The following is a 23,633-nucleotide window of genomic DNA, read 5'->3' as shown; positions in this document are numbered from 1 at the left end:
ATGGTAGGAATCAAAGGCTGTGGTCTCAATTTTCCCATAACCTTAGATGGTGGAAATATTTATTCAGCCAGCAGTGAATATCAAACAGCCTGATAACTTGAAGACAGAATGGGGGTCAGGAAAGGTCATGGTAAAGTACTGTTGGCATCAGCATACATGTGGAAAGTGATGTTCTGACTTTGGATGTTATCAATGAGGGGCAGCATGTTGAAGGCAAAATTAGTCTTAGAAGGCAGCCAAGGATAGATCCTTGGTGACACGAGGTATTTGTGCAGAAGAGGGAAGTAAAGCTATTGAAACTGATACTGATCTATGATTGGATAGATAAAGATGGAACAAAATGACAGCAGTCCCACCCAGCTAGATGACTTTGAGAGAGGCACTGAGAAAGTTGGTTTGGTTGGCCATGTCAAAGGCTGTAGACAGACTGAGAAGGAAAAGGTAGGAATTGGTTGCCTTTCTTAACAGTCATGAAGACTGACATTTGTGGCTTTAGTGAGAAGTGTTTTGAAACTGTGGCAGAGGCAGAAATCTGATTGGCAGGATCCAAACATACAGCTCAAAAAGAAGTTGGGAATTGACTTGAAAGGTGACAGCATGTTAAAGGGCTTTGAACATGAAGCAAGGTTGGAGATGGGACAGCAATTTCCCGGAACAGTGGAATATTTGAAGCAGTGGCGATAACCTTAGAGTAGAATGAAAAGAAGATGGTGCTTGATTAGGGACTATAATTAACGTATCAGTTAACATGGAAACTGTGAAGGGAAGTTGGATAGTCTGTTAAGTAGAAATAGAATCAAGGAAGCAGGAGATGGGTTTCATAGGCAATGGGGAGATAGGAGAGAAGCTAAATGAAAATATAAGTTCTCAGTCAAGGTAGGGGAGAAAATTAGATGAATTTTGACATAGTAGGCCAAGTAAAAAGAAGAAAGTATTGGAAGCAGTTTATTGGATGGTCTGAGGATTGTACCAGGAGAATGGCCAATGTATTTTAATGGACAGTAAAGGTAAAAGTGAAGGCTACAGTCGAGCAGATTAGTAACTTCAGAAATCTTTTGGTAAATAGAGAGGAAAAGCTAGACAGCTGGGATTTTGAAAGTGGAGTTTTTTTCCCCCCCCAGGCTGTACACAGAGGTAGGTTGGAAGGGGGAAAGGGAATATGCACAGTGGATTACAAAATAAATATAGGAAATAGCAGGAACGGGCTATTCACTTCCTCAAGCCTGCACCACCAGTCTACAATATCACGGCTGATCGATTCAACTACTCTGTCAGCTCTTCACTGCCCTCAATTCTAGTACAAGGAGTAACTTTATGTCTCATCTGAAAGACAGCATCTACAATAGTGCAGCAATCCCTCAGTATTTCAGTTAAGCAAAAAACTTACATTAGCATAGATATCCAGAATGACAAAACTCAGTCTTCTGTTTTATAGGCAGGTTTATCTGCAATGAGCAAAAGCTGACTGTATCTTATGCATTAATGATGCTGGTCATCCTCCACTGAGCCCTAGATAATAAAATGTGAGGCTGGATGAACACAGCAGGCCCGCAGCTACCTACTAACCTCATCCCACCTCCTTGACCTGTCCGTCTTCCCTGGACTGACCTATCCCCTCCCTACCTCACCACCTACACTCTCTCCACCTATCTTCTTTACTCTCCATCTTCGGTCCGCCTTTAAGTTTTTTCTCCTCCCTCCACTGAGCCCTGTTCACTCTATGAAGCGAAATGCCCTATAACCCAATTCCATGATAACAAGGCGTAGAGCTTGATGGACACAGCAGGCCCAACAGCATCAGAGGAGCAGGAAAGCTGACGTTTTGGGCCTTGACCCTTCTTCAGAAATTCTAGGCCCGAGACATCAGCCTTCCTGCTCCTCTGATGCTGTTTGGCCTGCTGTGTTCATCCAGTTCTACACCTTGTTATCTCAGATTCTCCAGCACCTGCAGTTCCTACTATCTCTAACCAATTCCATTCTTGGTGGGAGTCTTTGATAGTCTCACAAACATATAAATTACTGGAATCTAATAGTTATCCTATTTTTGTCAGTCCTTTCTATCTAAGATTGATTGACTTCCCTTCAGTCATTTCCTACACTAGGCAGCAATTTCTTAAAAAAAGTTGTTAGCTTCAGAAACATGAATAAGATGACCGCAAAAAGTCTCCACAAAAAATTAGATTTGTCATCTGTAACTTCCTTATATGGTAGACTAGGATCCCCTTTGAAAATAGGTTATTCTTTGGTGCTTAGTTAAGGGGTGGCATAATGTGAGAGTTGCTTGGAGACAGCAAAGGAGCAGGAGAGAGAAGGGAACTCTTGTTGTGAATGGGATAAAAGCTGAGCTCTTAGCTAGAGTTTATTAAACAGGATCAAAGAAAGACTGCTGGTAGAGCAGAAGATTCATAGGAACAAAGGTCACAGTAGTGTTGTCGTCAAGGTTCAGTCTGAAGAACAAGTGGTGGTGGAAATTACAAAATATTTTGTAATCACCTTGCTTCCTTTATTTGTGAGTGACTAAATTGTTGGATTTACTATTATTCATATTTTTCAAGAGCAAAACAGCTTTATAGCAGTTTTCTGAGTATGAAACTCAAATCAATACAGGAACATCCTCCGTTACCAGGCAAGGTTAAACATTTCCGAGCCCATAATGCAACAAGAAGATCAATAACACACGCATCATTTGATTGATAACCAACATTATGGCCGGCATGTGATTTTCACGAATAGAAAGAGATAATTTTGATAATGATTTCAATATGAACAAAGCATATTCAAAGCATCATTAATACATTTTTTTAAATAACATTGCTGTTTTCTTAAGTGTGTAGATGCTACAAAGAAGCTAAATTACACATTGTTGTATGTAAAGAACTTCTACTGTCAATATTTGCAACTGAATGATAATTACAAAAACCTAAAATCTGACGTAAGACATTGCCAAGATAACAAAGTGTGGAGGTGGATGAACACAGCAGGCCAAGCAGCATCTCAGGGGCACAAAAGCTGATGTTTCGGGCCTCGAGCCTTCATCAGAGGAGGGGCTGGAGAGAGGGTTCTGGAACAAATAGGGAGAAAGGGGGAGGTGGACCGAAGATGGAGAGAAAAGATAGGTGGAGAGGACAGTATAGGTGGGGAGGTAGGGAGGGGATAGGTTAGTCCAGGGAAGACGGACAGGTCAAGGAGGTGGAATGAGGTTAGTAGGTAGGAAATGGAGGTGCGGCTTGAGGTGGGAGGAAGGGATGGGTGAGAGGAAGAACAGATTAGGGAGGCAGAGACAGGCTGGACTGGTTGTGGGAATGCAGTGGGGGAAGGGGAGATTTTGAAGCTGGTGAAGTCCACATTGATACCATTGGGCTGCACGGTTCCCAAGCGGAATATGAGTTGCTGTTCCTGCAACCTTCGGGTGGCATCCTTGTGGCACTGCAGGAGGCCCATGATGGACATGTCATCTGAAGAATGGGAGGGGGAGTTAAAATGGTTTGCGACTGGGAAGTGCGGTTGTTTATTGCGAACCGAACGGAGGTGTTCTGCAAAGTGGTCCCCAAGCCTCCGCTTGGTTTCCCCAATGTAGAGGTAGCCACACCGGGTACAATGGATACAGTATACCACATTGGTGGATGTGCAGGTGAACCTCTGCTTAATATGGAAAGTCATCTTGGGGCCTGGGATAGGGGTGAGGGAGGAGGTGTGGGGGCAAGTGTAACATTTCCTGCGGTTGAAGGGGAAGGTGCCGGGTGCGGTGGTGTTGGAGGGCAGTGTGGAGCGAATAAGGGAGTCACGGAGAGCGTGGTCTCTCCGGAAGGCAGACAAGGGTGGGGATAGAAAAATGTCTTGCGTGGTGGGGTCAGATTGTAGACGGCGGAAGTGTCGGAGGATGATGCCACCCGAAGGTTGCAGGAACAGCAACTCATATTCTGTTTGGGAACCCTGCAGCCCAATGGTATCAATGTGGACTTCACCAGCTTCAAAATCTCCCCTTCCCCCACCGCATCCCACAACCAGCCCAGTTCATCCCCTCCCCCCACTGCATCACACAACCAGCCCAGCTCATCCCCTCCCCCCACTGCATCCCAAAACCAGACCAGCCTGTCTCTGCCTCCCTAACCTGTTCTTCCTCTCACCCATCCCTTACTCCCATCTCAAGCCGCATCTCCATTTCCTCCCTACTAACCTCATCCCACCTCCTTGACCTGTCCGTCTTCCCTGGACTGACCTATCCCCTCCTACCTCCCCACCTATACTCTCCTCTCCACCTATCTTCTTTTCTCTCCATCTTTGGTCCGCCTCCCCCTCTCTCCCTATTTATTCCAGAATCCTCTCCCCATCCCCCTCTCTGAAGGTTGGTCTAGGCCTGAAATGTCAGCTTTTGTGCTCTTGAGATGCTGCTTGGCCTGCCGTGTTCATCCAGTTCCACACTTTGCTATCTTGGATTCTCCAGCATCTGCAGTTCCCATTATCTCTGTAAAACATTGCCACTTACCTTTTGATCTGGCCAGTTGTACTTTGCAAATATGGTATCGTAAGTATCCACAGCCCCATCAGTAACCAGCATTATAGCTTGGCTGCAAGTGCTCCCATGGCCAGTGGCATTAAACTGTTCAAAGGAGAATACAGGAAGTGAGAGTACTGTTAAATTAACTTTTTTTAAACACAAAGGGACTGCATCAAAATTTAAGGTGCTCCACCTTCTGCACAAACTTTTCTTCACTCATCACATCCTTCTTGTGCTTTTCTTTCACTCATATGAGCTAAATCATTGGAACAGGTTGCATTGCTCTTCCACTGATAAAAGGGAAAAACAAAGAACCCAGATGAAAGGCCCTTCTGCTTATGTTGGGATATGTCATAGAGTCTCTTTTACTTTGTTTCATTTGGAACTGTTTATTTTTAAATGGATAAAGCGCACTTTTTAAAAATCAATTTTCCTTCACAAGAAAGTCTTATCTTGTAAACTCAGTTTCCCTATGAGCATTGTAACTATTGATCTGCTATTGTTATCAAACGTTAAAGTCGACATAGCTGTGAGGTAATTAATGAGGAAAATGTAAGGGTCCCTTAAGGCTGAGTAATCATTTCCTGCCATTAGCCTTTCAGAGTTCAGTTTAAAATATGGAAGGCTTCATTGTGTTAGGATACGATCTTTTCTAACAACAGAAGCATTCCAGCAAAGGACTCACAATGCATTACTTTTCTACTAATGTGGTAAACTGAAAAATAGTAAAGCCTAAATTTTTTTCTCACTTGTTGCCATTTATCTTTTTTTTCCCAAATTAATTCTTTGGATGTGGGCATCACTGGCTGAATCAGCAATACTACCTGTCCCTAGTTGCCCTTGAGAAGGTGGTGGTACACTGCCTTCTTGACCTACCATAGTTCCATGTGCTGTATCTGGACCACAATGCTGTTAGGGAAGAAGATCCAGGATTTTGATCCAGCAAAACTGAAGTGACTGGGATATATTTCCAAGTCAGGGCGGTGCAAGGCCTGCAGGGAAACTTGCAGGTGACAGTGTTCCCATGTATCTACTTGTTTTTGAAGACAATAAGGACTGCAGATGCTGGAAGCTAGAGTCAATGACTGTGGAGCTGGAAAAGCACAGCAGGTCAGACAGCATCCGAGGTGCAGCAAAGTCAACATTTCAGGCTGAAACCCTTCAACTGGACTGACAAATCCTGACAAAGGGTGCAGTCGGAAACATTTATTTTCCTGCTTCTTGGATGCAATCTGACCTGCTGTGCTTTTCCAGCTTCACATTTATTGACTCTGTCCGCTGCCCTTGTCCTTTGAGGCGGAAGTAGTTGTGGGTCTGGAAGGTGCTGTCTAAGGGCCCTCGGAGAAGTTCTGCAGTGAATCTTGAAGGTGCACACATTGCTGTTACTCAGCATCAGTGGTCAAGGTAGCAAATGTTTCTGGACATGACGTCAATCAAGGGGGCTGCTTTGTCCTCGATGGTGCCAAGCTTCATGAGTGTGGTTGCAGCAGCCCTCAGTCACTTAAGTAAGGAATATTTTGCTTAGATCACTGAATGGTATTGAATGGCAACCAGGACTACTGCTCATTTGCTCACTTCTTTATCCACCTGAGGAAAACTCGGACACTTTGACACCCAAACTTGCAACAATAAACTCAACACCAACCTGGGATGGAACTTGGAACCGTACCACCTGTCAGCAGCTTTCAAGATCACCAGATTCACAGGATACCTTTTCATTATGTATGAAGGTTGATTTGATTTCGTCAGGCCTGGCTTAATAGTTGAGTAACTGCTAGACTACCATATGTGCAATATTGCTGCACTGCTACAAGTATTTAGTGCTTTGTAGCAAAACATGATATTATGCAATAAATATTATGGTAACCAATTTTCCAGACCTTACTGTATATTACCATCAGACTGGCTTGTCATTTATTAAACAAAGTTTCTCTGACGTTAACAATATACTCAGATCAACTGGACAATTGGTTGAATTAGTGTGTAATTTTTCTTATTTTCCTCCGGGTGGCAGTAACACAGTATTCCATGTAAGATTTTAAAATGTGTTGTTGGGAAAGGAATTTAGAACAAGCTCATGTGATTTTAATACTTTGCAATAACATTAATCCTCTATTGATTCTGGAGGGTAATTAAATACTGTTCAAATGATAATTTATTTTTGAAAATATTAGAAATAAAATTCAATTTATAGAAGTAACATCATTTGCAATCTCTGCCAACATATGTATAGAATGTTCATTATATTTGTTAACCCAGGGGGTATGGAACCTATTTACACTATAAATGCCAATGACAAGCATTCTGTGATGAACTACAATTAGCTTTTAATGATTTGTCATTTGGCATGAAACTTTCAATGCATTCTGACATTTATAGTCTTTATTTTGATTGTTAGTCATTCAAACGTCAAAAAAATTCAAATTTCTTTTGAAAACTTTTTTCTAAAAAGACTTAATCACTGGTGAGATTGAATTCATTTGCCAAAGGATAATTGCCATTATTGTAGGGCATTGGAAATAACAGCCCACATGTCCTATTTTCTTTTCTGGCATAATTAGTGGATATTTGATGCCTTACACCATCAGAAATACCACTGATTCAAGTTTGAAAGTTTGTGAGTTGATTATACTAGTTCGAATTAGTACCTATATTGACAGAGATGCACTATTGCTTACCTAAATCAACTACCAAATTTATCTGGAGATAGCAAGAACAGCAGATTCTGGAGTCAGCATCAATACAGCGCGGAGCTAAAGGAACACAGCAGGTCAGGCAGCATCAGAGGAGTAGGAAAATCAATGTTTCGGGTCGGAACCCTTCATCTGGCCTGGGGAGGGGGAAGAGAGCTGTAAATTAAATAGTGAGAGGAGGGGTGGGGCTGGGGGGGGAAGGTAGGTGGGATGATAATAGGTGGATGCAGGTAGGGGCAGTGGGAATTAGTCAGTAGGAAGGGTGGGGTAGATAGGCAGGGAAGAAGATGGACAGGTTGTGTCAGGTCAGGGTGGGAGTTTGAGAGGGAGGGTTGGACATAGGATGAAGCCAGGGATGGGGAGATTTTGAAACTGGTGAAATCTGTGTTCAGGCCATTGGGCTGTAGGCTGCCAAGGCGGAACATGAGATGCTGTTCCTCCAGTTTACATGCAGTGTCCCTCATTCACTTTACACTCCACCCTCCCCACCACACCCAGCACATTTCCCTGCAACTGCAGCAAGTGCTACATATGCCCTCTCACCTCCATCCAAGGCACAAGACAAACATTCTATATCCGACAGGGGTTCATCTGTACATCCTCCAACCTGGTCTATTGTATCCACTGCTCCTGATGTATTCTTCTCTACATCAGTGAAACCAAGTGCAAACTCAGTGACCAATTTGCAGAGCATCTGCACTCTGTTCTCTGTAATCAACAATACCTTCCCGTTGCCAACCATTTTAACTACCCCATCCACCTCCTCGATGACAGGTCTACCCTGGGCCTCTTCTAGAGCCACAATGACACCACATGCAAACTGAAGGAACAGTACATCATATTCCACCTTGGGAGCCTACAGCCCAATGGCCTGAACATGGAATTTACCAGTTTTAAAACCTCCCCACCCCCAGCCTCATCCCATGTCCAAGCCCCTCTCTCATCCCCACCTCCCTGACCTGACACTCCCTCTCCATCTTCTCTCCCAACTATCTGCCTCGCCCTTCCTACTGTCTAATTCCCACTATCCCCCACCTACATCCACCTTTCACCATCCCACCTACCTTTCCCTAGCCACACCCCTCCTCCCTCTATTTATTTCCCAGCTCCCTTCCCCCTCCCCAGTCACAATGAAGGGTCCTGACCCAAAACATTGACTCTCCTGCTCCTCTGAATCTGCCTGACCTGTTGTTTTCCTCCAGCTCCACACTGTATTGACTAGCAAATTTATCTCATGTCAGTCCAAATTACCCTGTTTTCAACTATTTTGCAGTCTTCTACCCTTTATCACGGCTGCAGCAAACAGCAGAGGATTTTCTATTTAGTAGGCACTCACATTTTGATGAAGCTTTAACATATTAAGCACTGGATATTTGATGAAATAGTTATTATAACATTTCACACCATTAAAAGGAAATAATTTGAAAGCAAAAATAAAAATATACATTTAATTTCTTCACGCTACTGTTGAGTGATATTGCTTATTGAAATTATTTCTCAAACAGTAACAAGATGGCGGGGAATGGAGGGCAGCAAGTTCGTCAAGGTTTTCCCAATCAGTTAGTCTAATTTCATTGGGAGAACCATGGAAACCCCAGAAAAAACAATATAAATATTCTTCACAATAATCTCCTGTGCCTGCACAGTTCTTGATACAAGGTTTCACCACATGACAGAGAATCTCAACTAAAAAATCACATTTTAAGCTTTGAGATTGGATTTCAGTGGTCAAACAGTAAATAAGTAGCAAATCAAGAGATGTTTGCAGTCACAATCCTTTAGACTCTTTAATACAGCCAATGTGCTACATAACCAGTACAATATAATATTCAGTTGCTCTGCTATTCCGTGTTCAAAAGCTTCCCAAAAATACAGATGCTACCTTTTTGTGCAGTACTCTCTAGCTCCCTGTCAGCAGCATCTGAATAAAAAGTTGCATATTACTTGTGTCGATTATAGTCTCTCAATTTGATTCAGCGTAAGTGTGACATGTCAAAATAAAGTGAACACCAAGTACAAAAATGTGAAATATGGAAGAAATTGTACAACCAAATTAACATTGCAAAGTTAATAAACAAACAGTAGTGTAAATCAATAGCATGGGACATGAGAATTGACGCTGTTAAAAAAAAGGCTGAATTTTACCAAATATTGGCAAAGTGTCAATTTTGGGGAGTCTCAGGCAGAGTTTTTCTCTGTGAACTCTAGTGAGTTATCTCATATAGTTCTTTGCTGTTCATCTCATTATGTTTGTACCATACCTCCTCTTTGGCTTTGCTTCTGAGCCAGGATTAGCCCTTCACAGTACTAATAGTAGGAGGGAAATGCAAAAGTAACGCTTCTGAGGACACATAGGTGGCACATCATTGAAAATAGATCATATTTGTAAAAATTATGTCAATATTATCACCTATTTCATCGACCGTTATCAAAATTGTAGCTGTAAGAATGAAGCTACTGAGGCTACCCATCCTTAGCACTATTCTTTCCCTAATGGCCAGCACAGAACAACATCTTTCCAGTGTTAAACAGTTGATAATGTTATTACAGAAAAAGCCAATATCAAAATTTTTAAAATACACATGCTTCGATGAATGAACGTGTCTGTTTGCCTTTCAAATGAAAACAAACTTACAGTCAATGAATGATGACCTCACTCAACTCACTTCTATTGGGAGCAGGTGTCAAATAAGTCCTGGGTGATTTGTTGCACGGCAAACTGCACAGCTCTATTGTAAAGGTGATGGTCCTCTTGCTCAATGTGCAAGAATTATGTGGCACACTGTCTGGAATGTACTGTAATGTCACCCTAGACTAATCCAAGCAGTTAAGATGTAGTTCTGATGAATATAGATGGCTGTATATTGACTGAATGGAAGCCTTTTATATTGATGAAATTTCCCATGTTATGCTACAGTGCTCCCAACAAAATGTGTATACATTCTACAGTACAGGCAGGCCAGCAACTGAGGGTGTTGGTCTTTGAGTAAGTGGGTGGGTTCCACAGTCTGGATCCTGTGCATTTTAGGCCATTTGCACTTGGCCTCCACATGCACGGTGATATTTGAAGTCGTTCGTGGATACTACTTCTCCATTTTATATGTTCTGGGGCAAGTGATTCCCCTGTATTTTTGGGTATGCTGTATTTAGTTAAGGAGGCTTTCATGCTGTACTTGTAGCACTTCCTGTGCCCTGTTAGTTACTGCTTACTAAGGAGTGGCTCACCAAAACCTGTCATTATTATAGCCATAATTTAAAGTCTCAGAGCATGGCGAACCCAACATTGCCAGCTGATAAGTAGGCAACTGCAGTCAAGGACATAAATGCACCGGACTCCTTCCAGACTATAGCAGGTGATATCTGTAAAATTTCCCAGTTTGCTACCCACTGCTAAATAAGGGAGCTCACTAAGTCTAAATGTGTAAAGACAGTTGAATACATTTCATTCTCTCTCCTCAAAGAGCAGCAGGCAGAGAGAACATGTGGCTCTGTGAGGATGACAAGCTTCCTTACAGTGTAGAGTGGCACTGACTACATCACTTTGCAGACATCACACGTCACATCTGTGATGTACCACAACTGAAAATAATGTCACTCTCTCCACAGTCAGCTGGTATGTGACCATACTTAAGTTACCATGTAAGTCAATTCCCAGTCTCCTGACAACAATTGCATTAAATTTCTTTAATTCATTTCTGTCACTGGCAGACCAGCATTGATCGTCCATTCCTAGTTGCCATTGAAGGTGGTGGGGAGCTGCCTTCTTGAGCCATTGCAATCCACCTGCTGAGGGTTGACCCATAATGCCATTCCAGAGGGAATTCCAGGATTTTGACCCAATGACAGTGAAGGAATGATGATATATATTCCCATGTGAGGATGGTGAGTGGTTTGGCAGGGAACTTTCAGGAGGTGGTCTTCTTATGTATCTGCTGCCCTTGTCCTTCTAAGTGGAAGTGGTTGTTGGTTTGAAATATGCAGTCTGAAGATCTTTGGTGAATTTCTGTGGTGGATCTTGTAGATAGTACACACTGCTGCTACTGAACATCAGTGGTGGAAAGAGTGGATGTTTGTGGATGTGGCGCAAATCAAGCGGGCTGCTTTGTCCTGGATGGTATCGAGCTTATCGGAACTGCATCCATCCAGGCATGTGGGGAATATTCCATTACAGTCCTGATTTGTGCCTTGTGGATGATGAACGGGTCATGGGGAGTTAGGAAGTGAGTTACCAGTATTCCTAGCCTCTGACCTGCTCTTTTTGCCGCTGTGTTTACATGGTGGGTCCAGTGGAGTCTCTGGTCAAAGGTAACCCTTAGGATGTTGATAGTGGGGGATTCAGTCATGGCAGCACAATTGAATGTCAAGAGGCAGTCGTTTCTTATCAGCGATAGTCATAGCCTAGCAAATTATTTGGCAGTGTGCTGTGCGATGGAGACCAGAGAACTGTGAATAAGTGAGAGAAAATTATAATGATGAACATAAAATAAGTATGTTTTAAAGAATGGAAGACATTTTGTAAAGGGATGGTTGGATCTGTTTAATGTGATCTGAGGAATTAATGGTGCATAAATGGCAAAGATATTTTTAAAAGTCATGTATAAATGAAATTAAATATACCTATATTTAACTTTATATTATACAAAGCTGATGTATGTTGTTTCTGTTGAGTCAGGTGGGTACAAAGAAAGTGACAAATCACCAACAGCAGCACTTATAAAGTGGGCTGAAAGCAAATTGATGGTTTGATCTACTTTGGGCCTAATTTGCTATCAATTCATTGTAAACAAATGTCATTATATTCCATTGCACTGCTGAAGAGGAAAAACATACCTCAAAACACTTTATTATGTAAACTGTAAACAAAGTAAGACTAAATATTACAAGATCTGTTTAATTACTTATGCCATTTGCACATTTTCAAAATAGTTTTATGTATTTTAGTCTCCTGGAAGCCATTTGCCATTAATTACTGGTTACACTATTTAAAGTTAAACACATGAGTTTACGAGAAAGGTGAGAAATGATCATATGGATTGTCAGTACCTGCTTCAGAAGGGTGAAAGCTTCAGTTAAAGCGAAACCTAGCATCCCAATTCCCTTTGCATTCAGTGTATCAAGATGTTCTCTGAAGTGCTGTAGGAGAAAAACATCAGCAGTAAAATGTTAAACATTTACAATTTCTTGAACTGTTATGCTCAATATTTTTAAAGAACAATAAACAAATATTAGGTGTTCTCATGATATTAGTGAATTAATAAATAACTGTACACATACCACACAGTAGCCTAATAATGTGGACATATTCTGAAACACAGCAGCAAGATAGCTCATTACTAAATTATTGCATGATGAGTTTCCATTCGCAACTATGTCAAAGAGTGACTTCATGTAGTGGTTCTTGTGGTGTAGTGGTAGTGTCCCTATCACTGAGCCAGGAGGCCTAGGTTCAAGTGCCACTTGTTCCAGAGGTGTGCAATTACATCTCTAAACAAAACTGATTCAACAAAAAAGAGCTATGTACTAAATGTTTGAAGATCCCTACAAAAGGTAAACTATTTGCGAGGGGAACAGAATAGCCAGTGAGTAGATGAAACACTTTTCCCAATTACAAATTAAACTGATGGACACCTATGAAGTATGGTGGGAGAGGACCTTAAGGAAAAAGATGGAACATTAATTACCATTATATTCTTACAAAAATAATTTATGTTTAAAAAGTTGCACTATGTGATTGTTATGATCATATAAAATGGACTATCAATAGTCAATGTCTTAAGCTGGCTTTTATACCTGGAGGCCTTCAGGGACTAGAGTACCTTCTAATAAGGACAATACAACCTAAATGGCTGCTGCAATTATTTTTCCTTAGTCTGTGGTTCACTTTATGAAACTAGCATTAAATATCCAAAAACTCCACAGCTCTGAAATTATCAGCACCTCCAAAGACAGTGAAACCAAACAGCCAAATCAGCATCCAGGAATTTGCATCCAACTTAATTCACATGTGTATGATAATTTCATATACTGGGAGATGAAAGTCAGTTTCCCAGCTTGGAAAAAAAAGAGTGTGCATGACTCAGGAATATACAAGTGGACCTATATCAACAGCTGCTTGAGGCAAAAAAGGAGAGACAAGATTAAGTGAATTTTTAAACTAGACAATACTTTTTCCTCTCTATCTCACTCTCTTATCAAAAGTCAATGATCAATGAAAAAGTAACTTGGAACAACCACCATGAAGTAACTGCACAGAGGTCATTATCCCGCACCAAGTCACCCTTTATTTACTTATGTATAATACACTGGCTGTGGCCAGCAAGCTCAGAGTTAATCACCTAAACTGAGGAGATTCTAATTTCCCAGTTCTATTTGTCAGCCAGGGTTTTCCTGATTGGCCAAGGATAACAACCCCAATCAATGAACTCTTTGTTAATGAGGTCAACCTGGTTCCAATCAATAAACCGTTAATTGAGAACTCATGATCTGGGAATTTTGGCAGTGTGGAATAAAAAAGACAACAAGCAGCAACTTTCACATTCCTGTCGTTTTTGCAGCACTAAGAACTTATATTAGCAGCTGGTTTTATTTCCTGTCTGTACACACATCCTTTTAAAGCTTATTGGCGTGTGTTTAATTATATGTTCCTATTATTTTTCTCAGGTTAAGAGGAAATAAAATTCCTCTTTCTTTTGCATCAGAAAGCCTTGCTATTTAGCTCCTTCATTTTAATCTAGTTAATTACATTTTAAATGAAGTGCGATAGATGCGTGCTATAAGGCAAGAGAAATAAGTGATTGATGGAGAGTGAGTTTAAAAAAAACAGAAGCCAATCACCCCTTATTACCTGATAATAATGGTCAGCCCTCAGTTTCACAATTTAAAAATGTATTTTTTGCCAGATTAAAAGTGTTACAAAGTGGAGTTTGACCCCCTCTGAAAACTAAAACCGAAACATCCAAAGAGGAGCACCTCACCTTATAATCTGTAAAAGGAATGTGAAAAATGGTATAATCTGCCTCTCAGTGATTAAATAAAATAAATTCCTGACACTCACTCTAAAATCAACAGGTAACAATGTATTTATCTAATTCTAACTCTGACAAATTAACCAAACTATTAACAAACTGAATAAATCCCTTCTAACTACCAACTATTCTGGAATAAAGCAAGATTCTAATGGCATGCTATTACAATAAATATAGATCTCATTTATATTTAAAAAAGTAGTATCTTAAAATTATAGCCATGTTACGTGTCTTCCAGAATCATCTGTGCCTTCACCGTCAATTCTTCTGCCAGGAATACTAACTAGTTGTGCCAAGGGTACTTTTGTGATTTAGATAGTACTTTCTCTGAAACATTGAGGACACTGTGAGTGCCAGCAATTCTCTCTTGAGAGCTGAGGGCTTTTAGCTTTGGCAGATGGCAGTTAGCTCTCTGGGATTTTGTCTACCTGCCCCCTTCCTTTATACCTTTGATGACATATCAATATTTCTTACAATATATTTGGTCCTATGTTGTCAAAACCATCAGATTTGAATTTAATTGGTCTTTGGTAACTAAGCACCTGATTCAAACTGATTGGTTAAATTCCAAATGTGTTGCCTTAGTAAAACTGCTGGTCTTTTGATGTAAATTTTTCAATTCGGGTGCTCTCTGTGTGCTTGCAAACTTTCAAGCTGCTGCTCACAGCCACTCATTTTAAATCTCTAATCACAGAAAAAGGACATCACCTTTTAAAAGAGACTACGCAATGCTTTTCCCCCTAGCATTTTACAAATACCAAATTCTAACTTCCTGCCTTCCAATCCACAAGTACCTACCCCACTTCGCAACAAAGGTATCACTTGGGTGACACAGTGGTTAGCATTGCTGCCTCACAGTGCCAGGGACCCAGGTTCATTTCCAGGCCTGGGTGCTTGTCTGTGTGAAGTTTGCACATTCTCCCCGTGTCTGTGTGGGTTTCCTCTGGGTGATCCGATTTCCTCCAACAAAGTTATTTCCTCCAAAGATGTGCAAGTTAGGTGATTGACTATGCTAAATTATCCATATAGTCAGGTATGTGCAGGCTTGGTGGATTAGCCATGGTAAATGTTAGGTTACAGGGATAGGGCAAAGGCTGTGTTTGGGCAGAATGCCATCTGGAGAGTTGGTTTGAATTCAATTGGCCTAATGGCTCACTTTCATACTGTAGGGGCTCTATGATTCGATGAAGTTGCTACTGTTTACACTGACTCAAAAGAACCCGGTAAGAAGTTAAACGGGGCACAAGTATTCAATTGAGGGATAAGTGCTATCAAGCGAAGTTTCAAGTTGTTCAAGTTGTCTTCTCTTAAACACATTACCCTCGTGACACCTTTGAATCCTGTCTATTTTTGAACTACAAGGCAATTATGTAATATAATTACTGTAGGCTATACTTCTTTGTTGCTGTAGATCATGGGAATTATATTTCTGTTGCACAATGAATTTGCTAAATTGCATATCCCCAATTGTAGCATATAATGCAGCATAAATTCCAATAGCCTTATTGCAGAAATGTTGCTATAACTAACAGCCTGAAAGTGGGAATGATAATGTATTTTAAATTTTTACAATAATAAACTCAATACCCACCATCTATTGTTGTGATTTGCCCAAAGGCAAAACACATCTGAATGCTTTAACGTGTAAACATGACACATAAAATTTGTATTTTTCATTTCAAATCTCTGTCATTTACTTACAGCAAGCTACCATCCATCATTACAGTTCCTATTGGGAAACCTGCCATCACACTTTAATCCCCCCTGGAACCAACATATTACATTGAGCTGTTAAGGTTACTGCGTATACTCAAGCTGAGATTTGTTCATATTGCTCACAACACAATCACCTACAATGCTATTAGCGGGGAAATTCTCTGCAGCCCTAGAGAAATATACAAAATTATGAAACATCTGGAGAAGTCCAGTCAGATTAATTGCAATGCCTGTCCTGTGAAAGTCATTGTTCCAAGTCATCAAACAAGAGCTGTATGAGTAGATACTTCATAACTTGTGATTGACTCAATTGAAACTAAGTTTACTTTGCCAAAAAAAAACTTGCTGCATCAACTGCCTGGAAGTGAGGATGAAATGTCTTATAAATTTATACGGTAAGATAGTAAACTAAATTATTACCATCGATTGCTGAGATTCACCCAAAGGTAACATAAACCAAATTATTGTAATATATAGACATGAATGCCGATACAAAAAATTAAAGTTTCTTTCAATGCATTGACTTACGTAGCTAGTAAGAAGCCTTTACTCTCATAGATTTTTGTACATAGAAAGTCTGCAACAACTTTCAAAGCTGAAAATACAATTCCATTATTAAATTATCATTATTATCACACTTAAGCAAATATACTTGAGTTAACTGTAGCCGCCTACATTTTCTAAGTGAGCAGTTTCAGGATGGGTGCCAAACATATTTTCAGGTGCAAGTTTCTGGTCAAGGATATGTCAACAGTGGCAACATGTAGCAGGGACTGGAAGTTAAGGTACACAGCAGCTACGAAAGATGCACTTTCAACAAAGTGTTTTGTGTTCAGACGATATCAAGAGAAAACTTCTTGTGCTCTGTACAGCTGTTTAACCAGTCCTGTACTAGATCAAGACCTTGTTGGATGGTGTATTAATAACACATAACAGTGCTGCAGAAATACCATCAGCAATGTCTTCACTGTATCCACTGGTTGTAATAGGAGGATAGTTGAATAAACACTAATGTTTGAAGCCAGTTTCACAAGCATTCAAACAAAACTTCTGCTAAATCAAATTTGATGAACTGAACACTGTGTTCGCTAGCTGAAAAGCATATCACCTGCAACAATATCTTCCTCAACAATTAAATGGGCTGCAGCCAAGGGGAGGACAAAGAAAATGTTTCAAAGATACTCTGAAGCCCTCCATAATGTGCAACAGCATTGACAGAGATGATCTCATGCCATGACCATGACTATAACCCTGGATCATCTTCAGGCATATCGAACTTTTAATTCCAACATTTCGACAAAGATGACTGTTATGATGAAATAACTGATTCTGGATATAAATTTGGTAGCTGTCTGGAGACAGAAAGCCTGGAATGTCTCACCTGTTAGGGTGTCAAAAAAGCTTCAAAAGGATAGTCTTAAAAGGGAGAATGTATTGTCCTGGAGATTATCTTAAACTGTGAAATTGAGGGGAGAAATGATAGAAGCCAGGGTGAGAGATCTGTTTTATGTCTTTCCCTTTTAAGAATACACACAAACGGGAATTAAAAGCCAGTTTAACCCTTGTCTCTATGTGCTAGTGCTCTGAGGTGCTCATGTATTCCAGTGTACTGAGATACTCGTGTACACTAGCACTCGCCTAGGTTGAAGCACCAGTGTGCTGTGAAAGTCATAGTTGAATAGGGAGGCAAAAGTGGACATTAGACCACTGGAAAATGACGGTGAAGAGTGGGGAACAAGGAAATGGTTGAAGAACTGAATCATTACTTTGTGTTAGTCTTCACAATGGAAGATACGAGTAATCTTCCAAAATTTCAAGAGAGTCAGACGGCAGTGCTAAGTATGGTGGCCATCACCAAGGAAAAGGTGCAAGTAAAACTGATTGGCCTGAACGTGGACAAATTACCTGGATCAGATGGACAACACCCCTGAGTTCTAAAGGAGATTGCTAAAGAGATAATGGAAGCGTTAGTCGTGATCTTTCAGGGATTGCAGAAATTCAGGGAGGGTACCAGAAGACTGGAAAATCGCTAATGTGACACCTCTGTTTAAAAAGGGAGTAAGGCAAAACACTGAACATTACAGGCCCATTAGCCTAACCTCGGCTATGGGTACGATTTTGAAGTCCAATGTAAAGAATGAGATTTCTGAATATTTGCAAGTGTATGGTAAAATAGGGCAAAGTCAGCATGATTTCATCAAGGGGAGGTCATGCCTGGCAAATCAGCTAGAATTTTTTCAGGAAGTAATGAGCAGGGTAAACCAAGGAGAGCCCATGGAGGTTACCTTCCTGAATTTCAAGAAGGCCTTTGATCAGGTGCCACATAAGAGGCTGCCGAATAAGGTAAAGGCCCACGGTGTTACAGACAAGGTGCTAGCGTGGATAGAAGATTGGCTGTCTGGGAGAAAGCAGAGAGTGGAGATAAAAAGGTCTTTCTCAGGATGGCAGCCAGTACAAGTGGTGTTCCATTCGGGTCAGTGATAGGACCACAACTTTTCACTTTATACATTAATGATCTAGATGAAGGAACTGTGGGCATTCTGGCAAAGTTTGCAGACGATACAAAAATAGGTGGAGGGGAACATAGTATTTAGGAGGTGGCGAGGCTGCAGAAGGATTTGCACAGGTTAGGAGAGTAAACAAAGAACAGGCAGATGGAGTACAATGTGGGAAAGTGTGAGGTCATTCACTTGGGTAAGAAGAATAAAAGCATGTACTCTTTTCTAAATGGGGGGAAAATTCTAAAGTCTGATGTGCAAAGAGACTTGGGAGTTCTTGTCCAGGATTCTCTCAAGGTAAACTTGCAGGTTGATTCAGTAGTCAGGAAGGCAAATGCAATGTTGGCATTTATTTTGAGGGACTTGAATACAAAAGCAAAGGTGTACTACTGAGGTTTTATAAGGCACTGGTCAGGCCACATTTGGAATATTGTGCACAGTTTTGGGTGCCATATCTCAGGAAGGATGTACTGGCCCTGGAGCGAGTTCAGAGGAGGTTCACGAGAATGGTCCCAGGAATAGAAAGCTTAACATATGAGGAACATTTGAGGACTACTGGTCTATACTCAATGGAGTTTAGAAGGATGAGGGAGAATCTAATTGAAACTTACAGAATACTAAATGGCCTGGACAGAGTGAATATTGGGAAGATGCTTCCATTAGTAGGAGAGACTAGGGCCCGCAGGCACAGCCTTAGAGTAAAAGAAAGATGTTTTCGAACAGAGATAAGGAGAAACTTCTTCAACCGTGACTGATTCTTCAGTCGTGAATCTATGGAATTCACTGCCACAGAAGGCTGTGGAGGCCAGGTCATTGAGGACATTTAAGACTGAGATAGATACGTTCTTGGTTATCGAGGGAATCAAGGGTTACGGCAAGAATGGGGTTGAGGAACTTATAGCCATGATTGAATGGTGGAGCAGACTTGATGGGCCACATGGCCTAATTTCTGCTCCTACGTCTTATGGCTTAATGGTCTTATGGCTTCAACTGTAGTCCCTGACAACAGGACTCGCTGGACAAAAAAAAAATCAGCCCATGGTACCTGACTACTTGCCACCTTTTGTGCTCTCCCTCCTTTTCTATTTAACTTTCATCTTTGTTGCTACTGACTTCTGTTTTCACAGCTTCCTCTTCCAGAATGTTAATGGAGCATTTATATTCTGGAGTCTATACTGGTTAATTTCTCCTTTTATCTATTTTACGGTATCAATTTTCATACTCACATATTAGTTGATCAAGTAGAGTTATTTTCTCTGAGCCACACGACAGCCTTAAACTTCAGTATAGAACAGCTATGGCCCATTTCTCTTTGACTGATAGAAATCTGGCAGCTTGTCTGCCATGACGTAAGATTGACAGTCACCAAGAACATACAGGAATCCAGGCACTGTGCAATGGTTTATCAGCTATATCAGAAGACTTTTCTCACTTGACTTAGTGCAGTCAGGGACCAGCATAACCATCTTCCTATGTGCCAAGTATGTCTTGAACTGGCAGAAAGGATCTTCCTGATCCTCAATGACTCCAAGTTTGCTCTGGCACCTTGATGCCACACTTGGTCAAATGCAGCCTTGATGTTAAAGGAATCACCTTCACGTCATCTCTGGAATTCAGCTCTTTTATCCATGTTTGAACGGATAGTACAAAAAGGTCAGGAGCTGTGTAGGCTACTTTCTCCTTGGAGGAAGTGGTAGATCCTCAAGACCATTTCTGATATGCTGATATAATGGTTGAAAGCAACAAAGCTAATTATAAATTGGATACGGTGACGATGTATCAAATCATTCAGGCTTAACTGACATCTCAATTTCTTTAGCCATCTTCAATAAAACTTCAAGTTACAGCAGGTATCAGAATAAAGCTACAAAAACAGAGGCAATCTACTCTTTGTTGCAATTGGAGACAGATAATTGTTATTTATTTTGCTGTTCTTAATCATCATTTTCCTTTGTTAGGCAGTGATGTTCATAGAACTTTGTACCATCAATATACAACAGCTGGAGTAGAAACTGAAACTGTATCTTTCATTTGTGAGCAAGTCTACATTGGGTATTTGCAAAACAACAATACCTAGGACCAGTACAGGATAAAGCAGATTGTTCACTTCCCTTTGAGTGAAGGTTACGAGAAGCTGGAACAGAATACAGACCACCAAGAATGATGGTCACCAAGGCATACAATGGTATTCTAAAAATTACGTTGTCTTTCAGGTTAGTTTGAAACAAAATGAAGCTATTGCAGAGATAGATAATCAGTTGGGTGAAGAGGACCTGGATCTTGTAATCATTGAATTAGAGTGTTACAGCATGGAAGGAGGCCCTTTGGCCTATCATGTTCCCATTGGTCATTAAACATCTATCTACTGTAACCTAATTTCCCAACACTTGGTCCATAACAAAGTGTGCTATGGTGTTTCAAGTGTTCATCCATTGACACATCGCCTTGTATGAAGTTTCTGCTGTCTCTTTTAGGAAGTCTTGCCTTTTTGTTAGACAAGTGAGGAAAGGTGAATTTTGTCTGATCATCTCACCAAGCAGAGCAGTAACATGCAACAACAATTGCAGGCAGCCAGAGAGAAGTGACCTAAGGGAAAGGAGATCCATAAACCAGATCATGTTAATGTTGAACATTGAGAGATTATTAACCTGCAGAAGTGTCATCCAAAATCAGCAAATGAATCTCAGCAGCAAGTCATGGAAGCACTCAAGGTTTCTTTCAATAAAGAAACATAAGCCCCACATGCAGAGTCATAAAACTCAGGAGTACTTTGGGAAAACTTAAAGTTTTATATGAATGGAAGCTTGAACATATTTAAATTAAACAACAGTTAGAGAAGATTAACTAATTAAAAGAGACAACTGAACCAAAAGCTTAACCACTAACAGTTGTGTAGCAACTGCCCAAAGAAATACCCAGTCTACAAATATTCTATCACCAACAAAGCTTTGTTCAATAAAATGCTAGGGTTAGGCTTCCATGTAAGCCTGTGATCAAATTAGTTTGCACGAACATCCTAATAATCCTGGTGCAAAAGTTTATTTTGTTGATGATAATCGTACACTCTTACTTCCTGATAGAATTCCCGACATGCTACTATCTGAACAGATGCAACCTTCTGAAGCCAGTATGCAAATGATACGATTATGTGTAGGAAGAGAAACTCAGACCCTTGGAATAGTAGGGAAATCTTATTTCCCTGTCTCCAATATTGTCTTTATAATATTTCTTGTTCTTCCTTTCATCTGCCAGATTCAATCCTAGTCCAAAATGTAATGTGGGAGGAAATAAAAGGAAGAATTTCAGTTGCTTGTTTTCCTTTTCAAGGGGTTGTGATTCACTGTGTTCCTGGGGTTCTCTTTTAAATCAATTTTTCCTTAGTGAATCTCCACTTCCATTCAGGTCATTGTTAGCTGTCACAACCCAGGAACTAGTTTACAGTGAGAAGTTGCCATCTCACTCCCCCAGTGTGTTTGCCTTCCAAAGAAATGATAAGAGAACACATAAAGACAACAAATCCTGCAAGACAGCCAAGAACATTGCTGGAGATTGTTACCTTGGGTAAGAGACTTCAGGGTGGTGAGTCCTAGGAAAGTTGAATAGAAATAATAATTTGCTCAGAAGTTAATACTTCATGGGAAGAGTGAACTTGGAGAGAGATATAGAATGAAGAATTAACTGCATCTTTAACAATAGCCACCAAGTATGTGTGTAAGGTGCTCTGTCGGAATGATCTGGGGTGGCTTGGTGGCTGAGTAGTTAGCAAGGAATACAAATGTTTCAGTGCAGGGAAGATGCACAAAGAACGAGATCACATTAAATTTAAAATTGGAGAGGTCCGTTCAGAAGTCTAATGATAGCGGGGAAAAAGCTGTTCTTGAATCCGTTGGCACGTGTGTTTAAGCTTTTGTATCTTCTGCTTGATAGAAGAGGTTGGAAGAGATTATAACCAGGGTGGGAGAGGTCTTTGATTATGGTGGCTGCCTTCCTGAGTCAGCAAGAAATATGGATGGAGTGACTGGTTAGAAAGTTGGCTGGCATGATGGACTGGGCTGTGTTCACAAATTTCTGTAATTTCGTATGGTCCTGAGCAGAACGGTTGCTATACCAAGCTGTCATGCATCCAGCTAGAATACCTTCCATGGTGCATCTATAAACGTTGGTAAGAGTCTTTTACAGACATGCCAATTTTCCTTAGACTTCTGAGAAAGTAGACATGTTGTTGTGTTTTCTAGACGGTTGCATCATGGGCCGACCATTGTAAAAATCTGAACTTGAATCTATTTCTCACTGGAAGCGAATTTCTGACTCCAAAACAGACCCAGCTCCTGTTTTTGAATTCTGGATACCATCCCTATGATTCACATTAGGAGCTTGTTAGCCCGGATGGTTGATATTAAATTATAAAACTCATTTACCCAATGAGCCATTGGAAAACTATAATTTTATTGGGTGTTGGGAGCAGTGGTAGCTGTTAGGGTCAATGACCTGGCCAGCAGGTTTCTGTGAAATCCCTACCAATGCCCTTGGAACTAATTTATTGTCAATATCTTCGTAATTTCACGACAATAACATATTCACAAAGTGCTGAAAAGGGTGTTAAAAAATGAAAAACTGGTATCCGTGGAATTTCAATTCCTTAATCTTTTTCTTAACACTGTTGACAAGTCATACAGACCAGTGTAGTACATAGTCTCATATGAGTATTTAATTGAATATTCACTGTAGAGGGTATGAACGAAATTATCAGACAAAAAAAGATAAATCATAGATTTAATTGGTCAAGATAAAACCCCAGCATTAACTATGAATGAGGATTTGATTTTATTCTCACTCATCATATTTCTTTTCATCAGTTAGCAATTTGACAATCAGGTCATGCAATTGTCCATTACCTTTGATGCCAAATTCATACTGAACATTGAGTGAGGAGTGAGCTGCAAACAGAAACCTAGTTTATTTACAATGTGCATTCCAAATAAAAATTCATGCATTCCAGAAATGTTATATGATGTAGGATGTGTATCATGCCTGTCACAAAGCAATCTGCAGAGCTGACTCTCTCAGTCAAGTGCATGGACCATCTGTTGCTGAGCCCACTGGACATTTTGGGGTACTGGTGTACTTTACTGATATATTAGAGTCAATGCCATAAAAAAAGGAACATAAGAGCAAACTGTTTCTAAGTGGATACCACATTAAT

The 23,633-nt window shown here is 40.5% G+C and overlaps 1 protein-coding gene across 6 annotated transcripts in view; it reads right to left on the bottom strand.

Annotated features, from left to right (window-relative positions):
* cacna2d3a (calcium channel, voltage-dependent, alpha 2/delta subunit 3a) overlaps window positions 1-23,633 on the bottom strand; it is an 807,750-nt gene that overhangs the window by 345,683 nt on the left and 438,434 nt on the right. For all 6 annotated transcript variants that reach the window (XM_059649881.1, XM_048547899.1, XM_048547901.2 and 3 more), the window contains 2 exons: window positions 12,235-12,324; window positions 4,487-4,600 (listed from right to left, as the gene is read on the bottom strand). In XM_059649881.1, the coding sequence (XP_059505864.1) occupies window positions 4,487-4,600; window positions 12,235-12,324 (204 nt within the window). The remainder of the gene's footprint in view (window positions 1-4,486; window positions 4,601-12,234; window positions 12,325-23,633) is intronic.

This window comes from Stegostoma tigrinum, chromosome 11, assembly GCF_030684315.1.
Source record: "Stegostoma tigrinum isolate sSteTig4 chromosome 11, sSteTig4.hap1, whole genome shotgun sequence".
NCBI lineage: Eukaryota > Metazoa > Chordata > Chondrichthyes > Orectolobiformes > Stegostomatidae > Stegostoma > Stegostoma tigrinum.
Note: the sequence above shows the minus strand (reverse complement) of the source record. Positions and strands in the feature narration are given on the sequence as shown.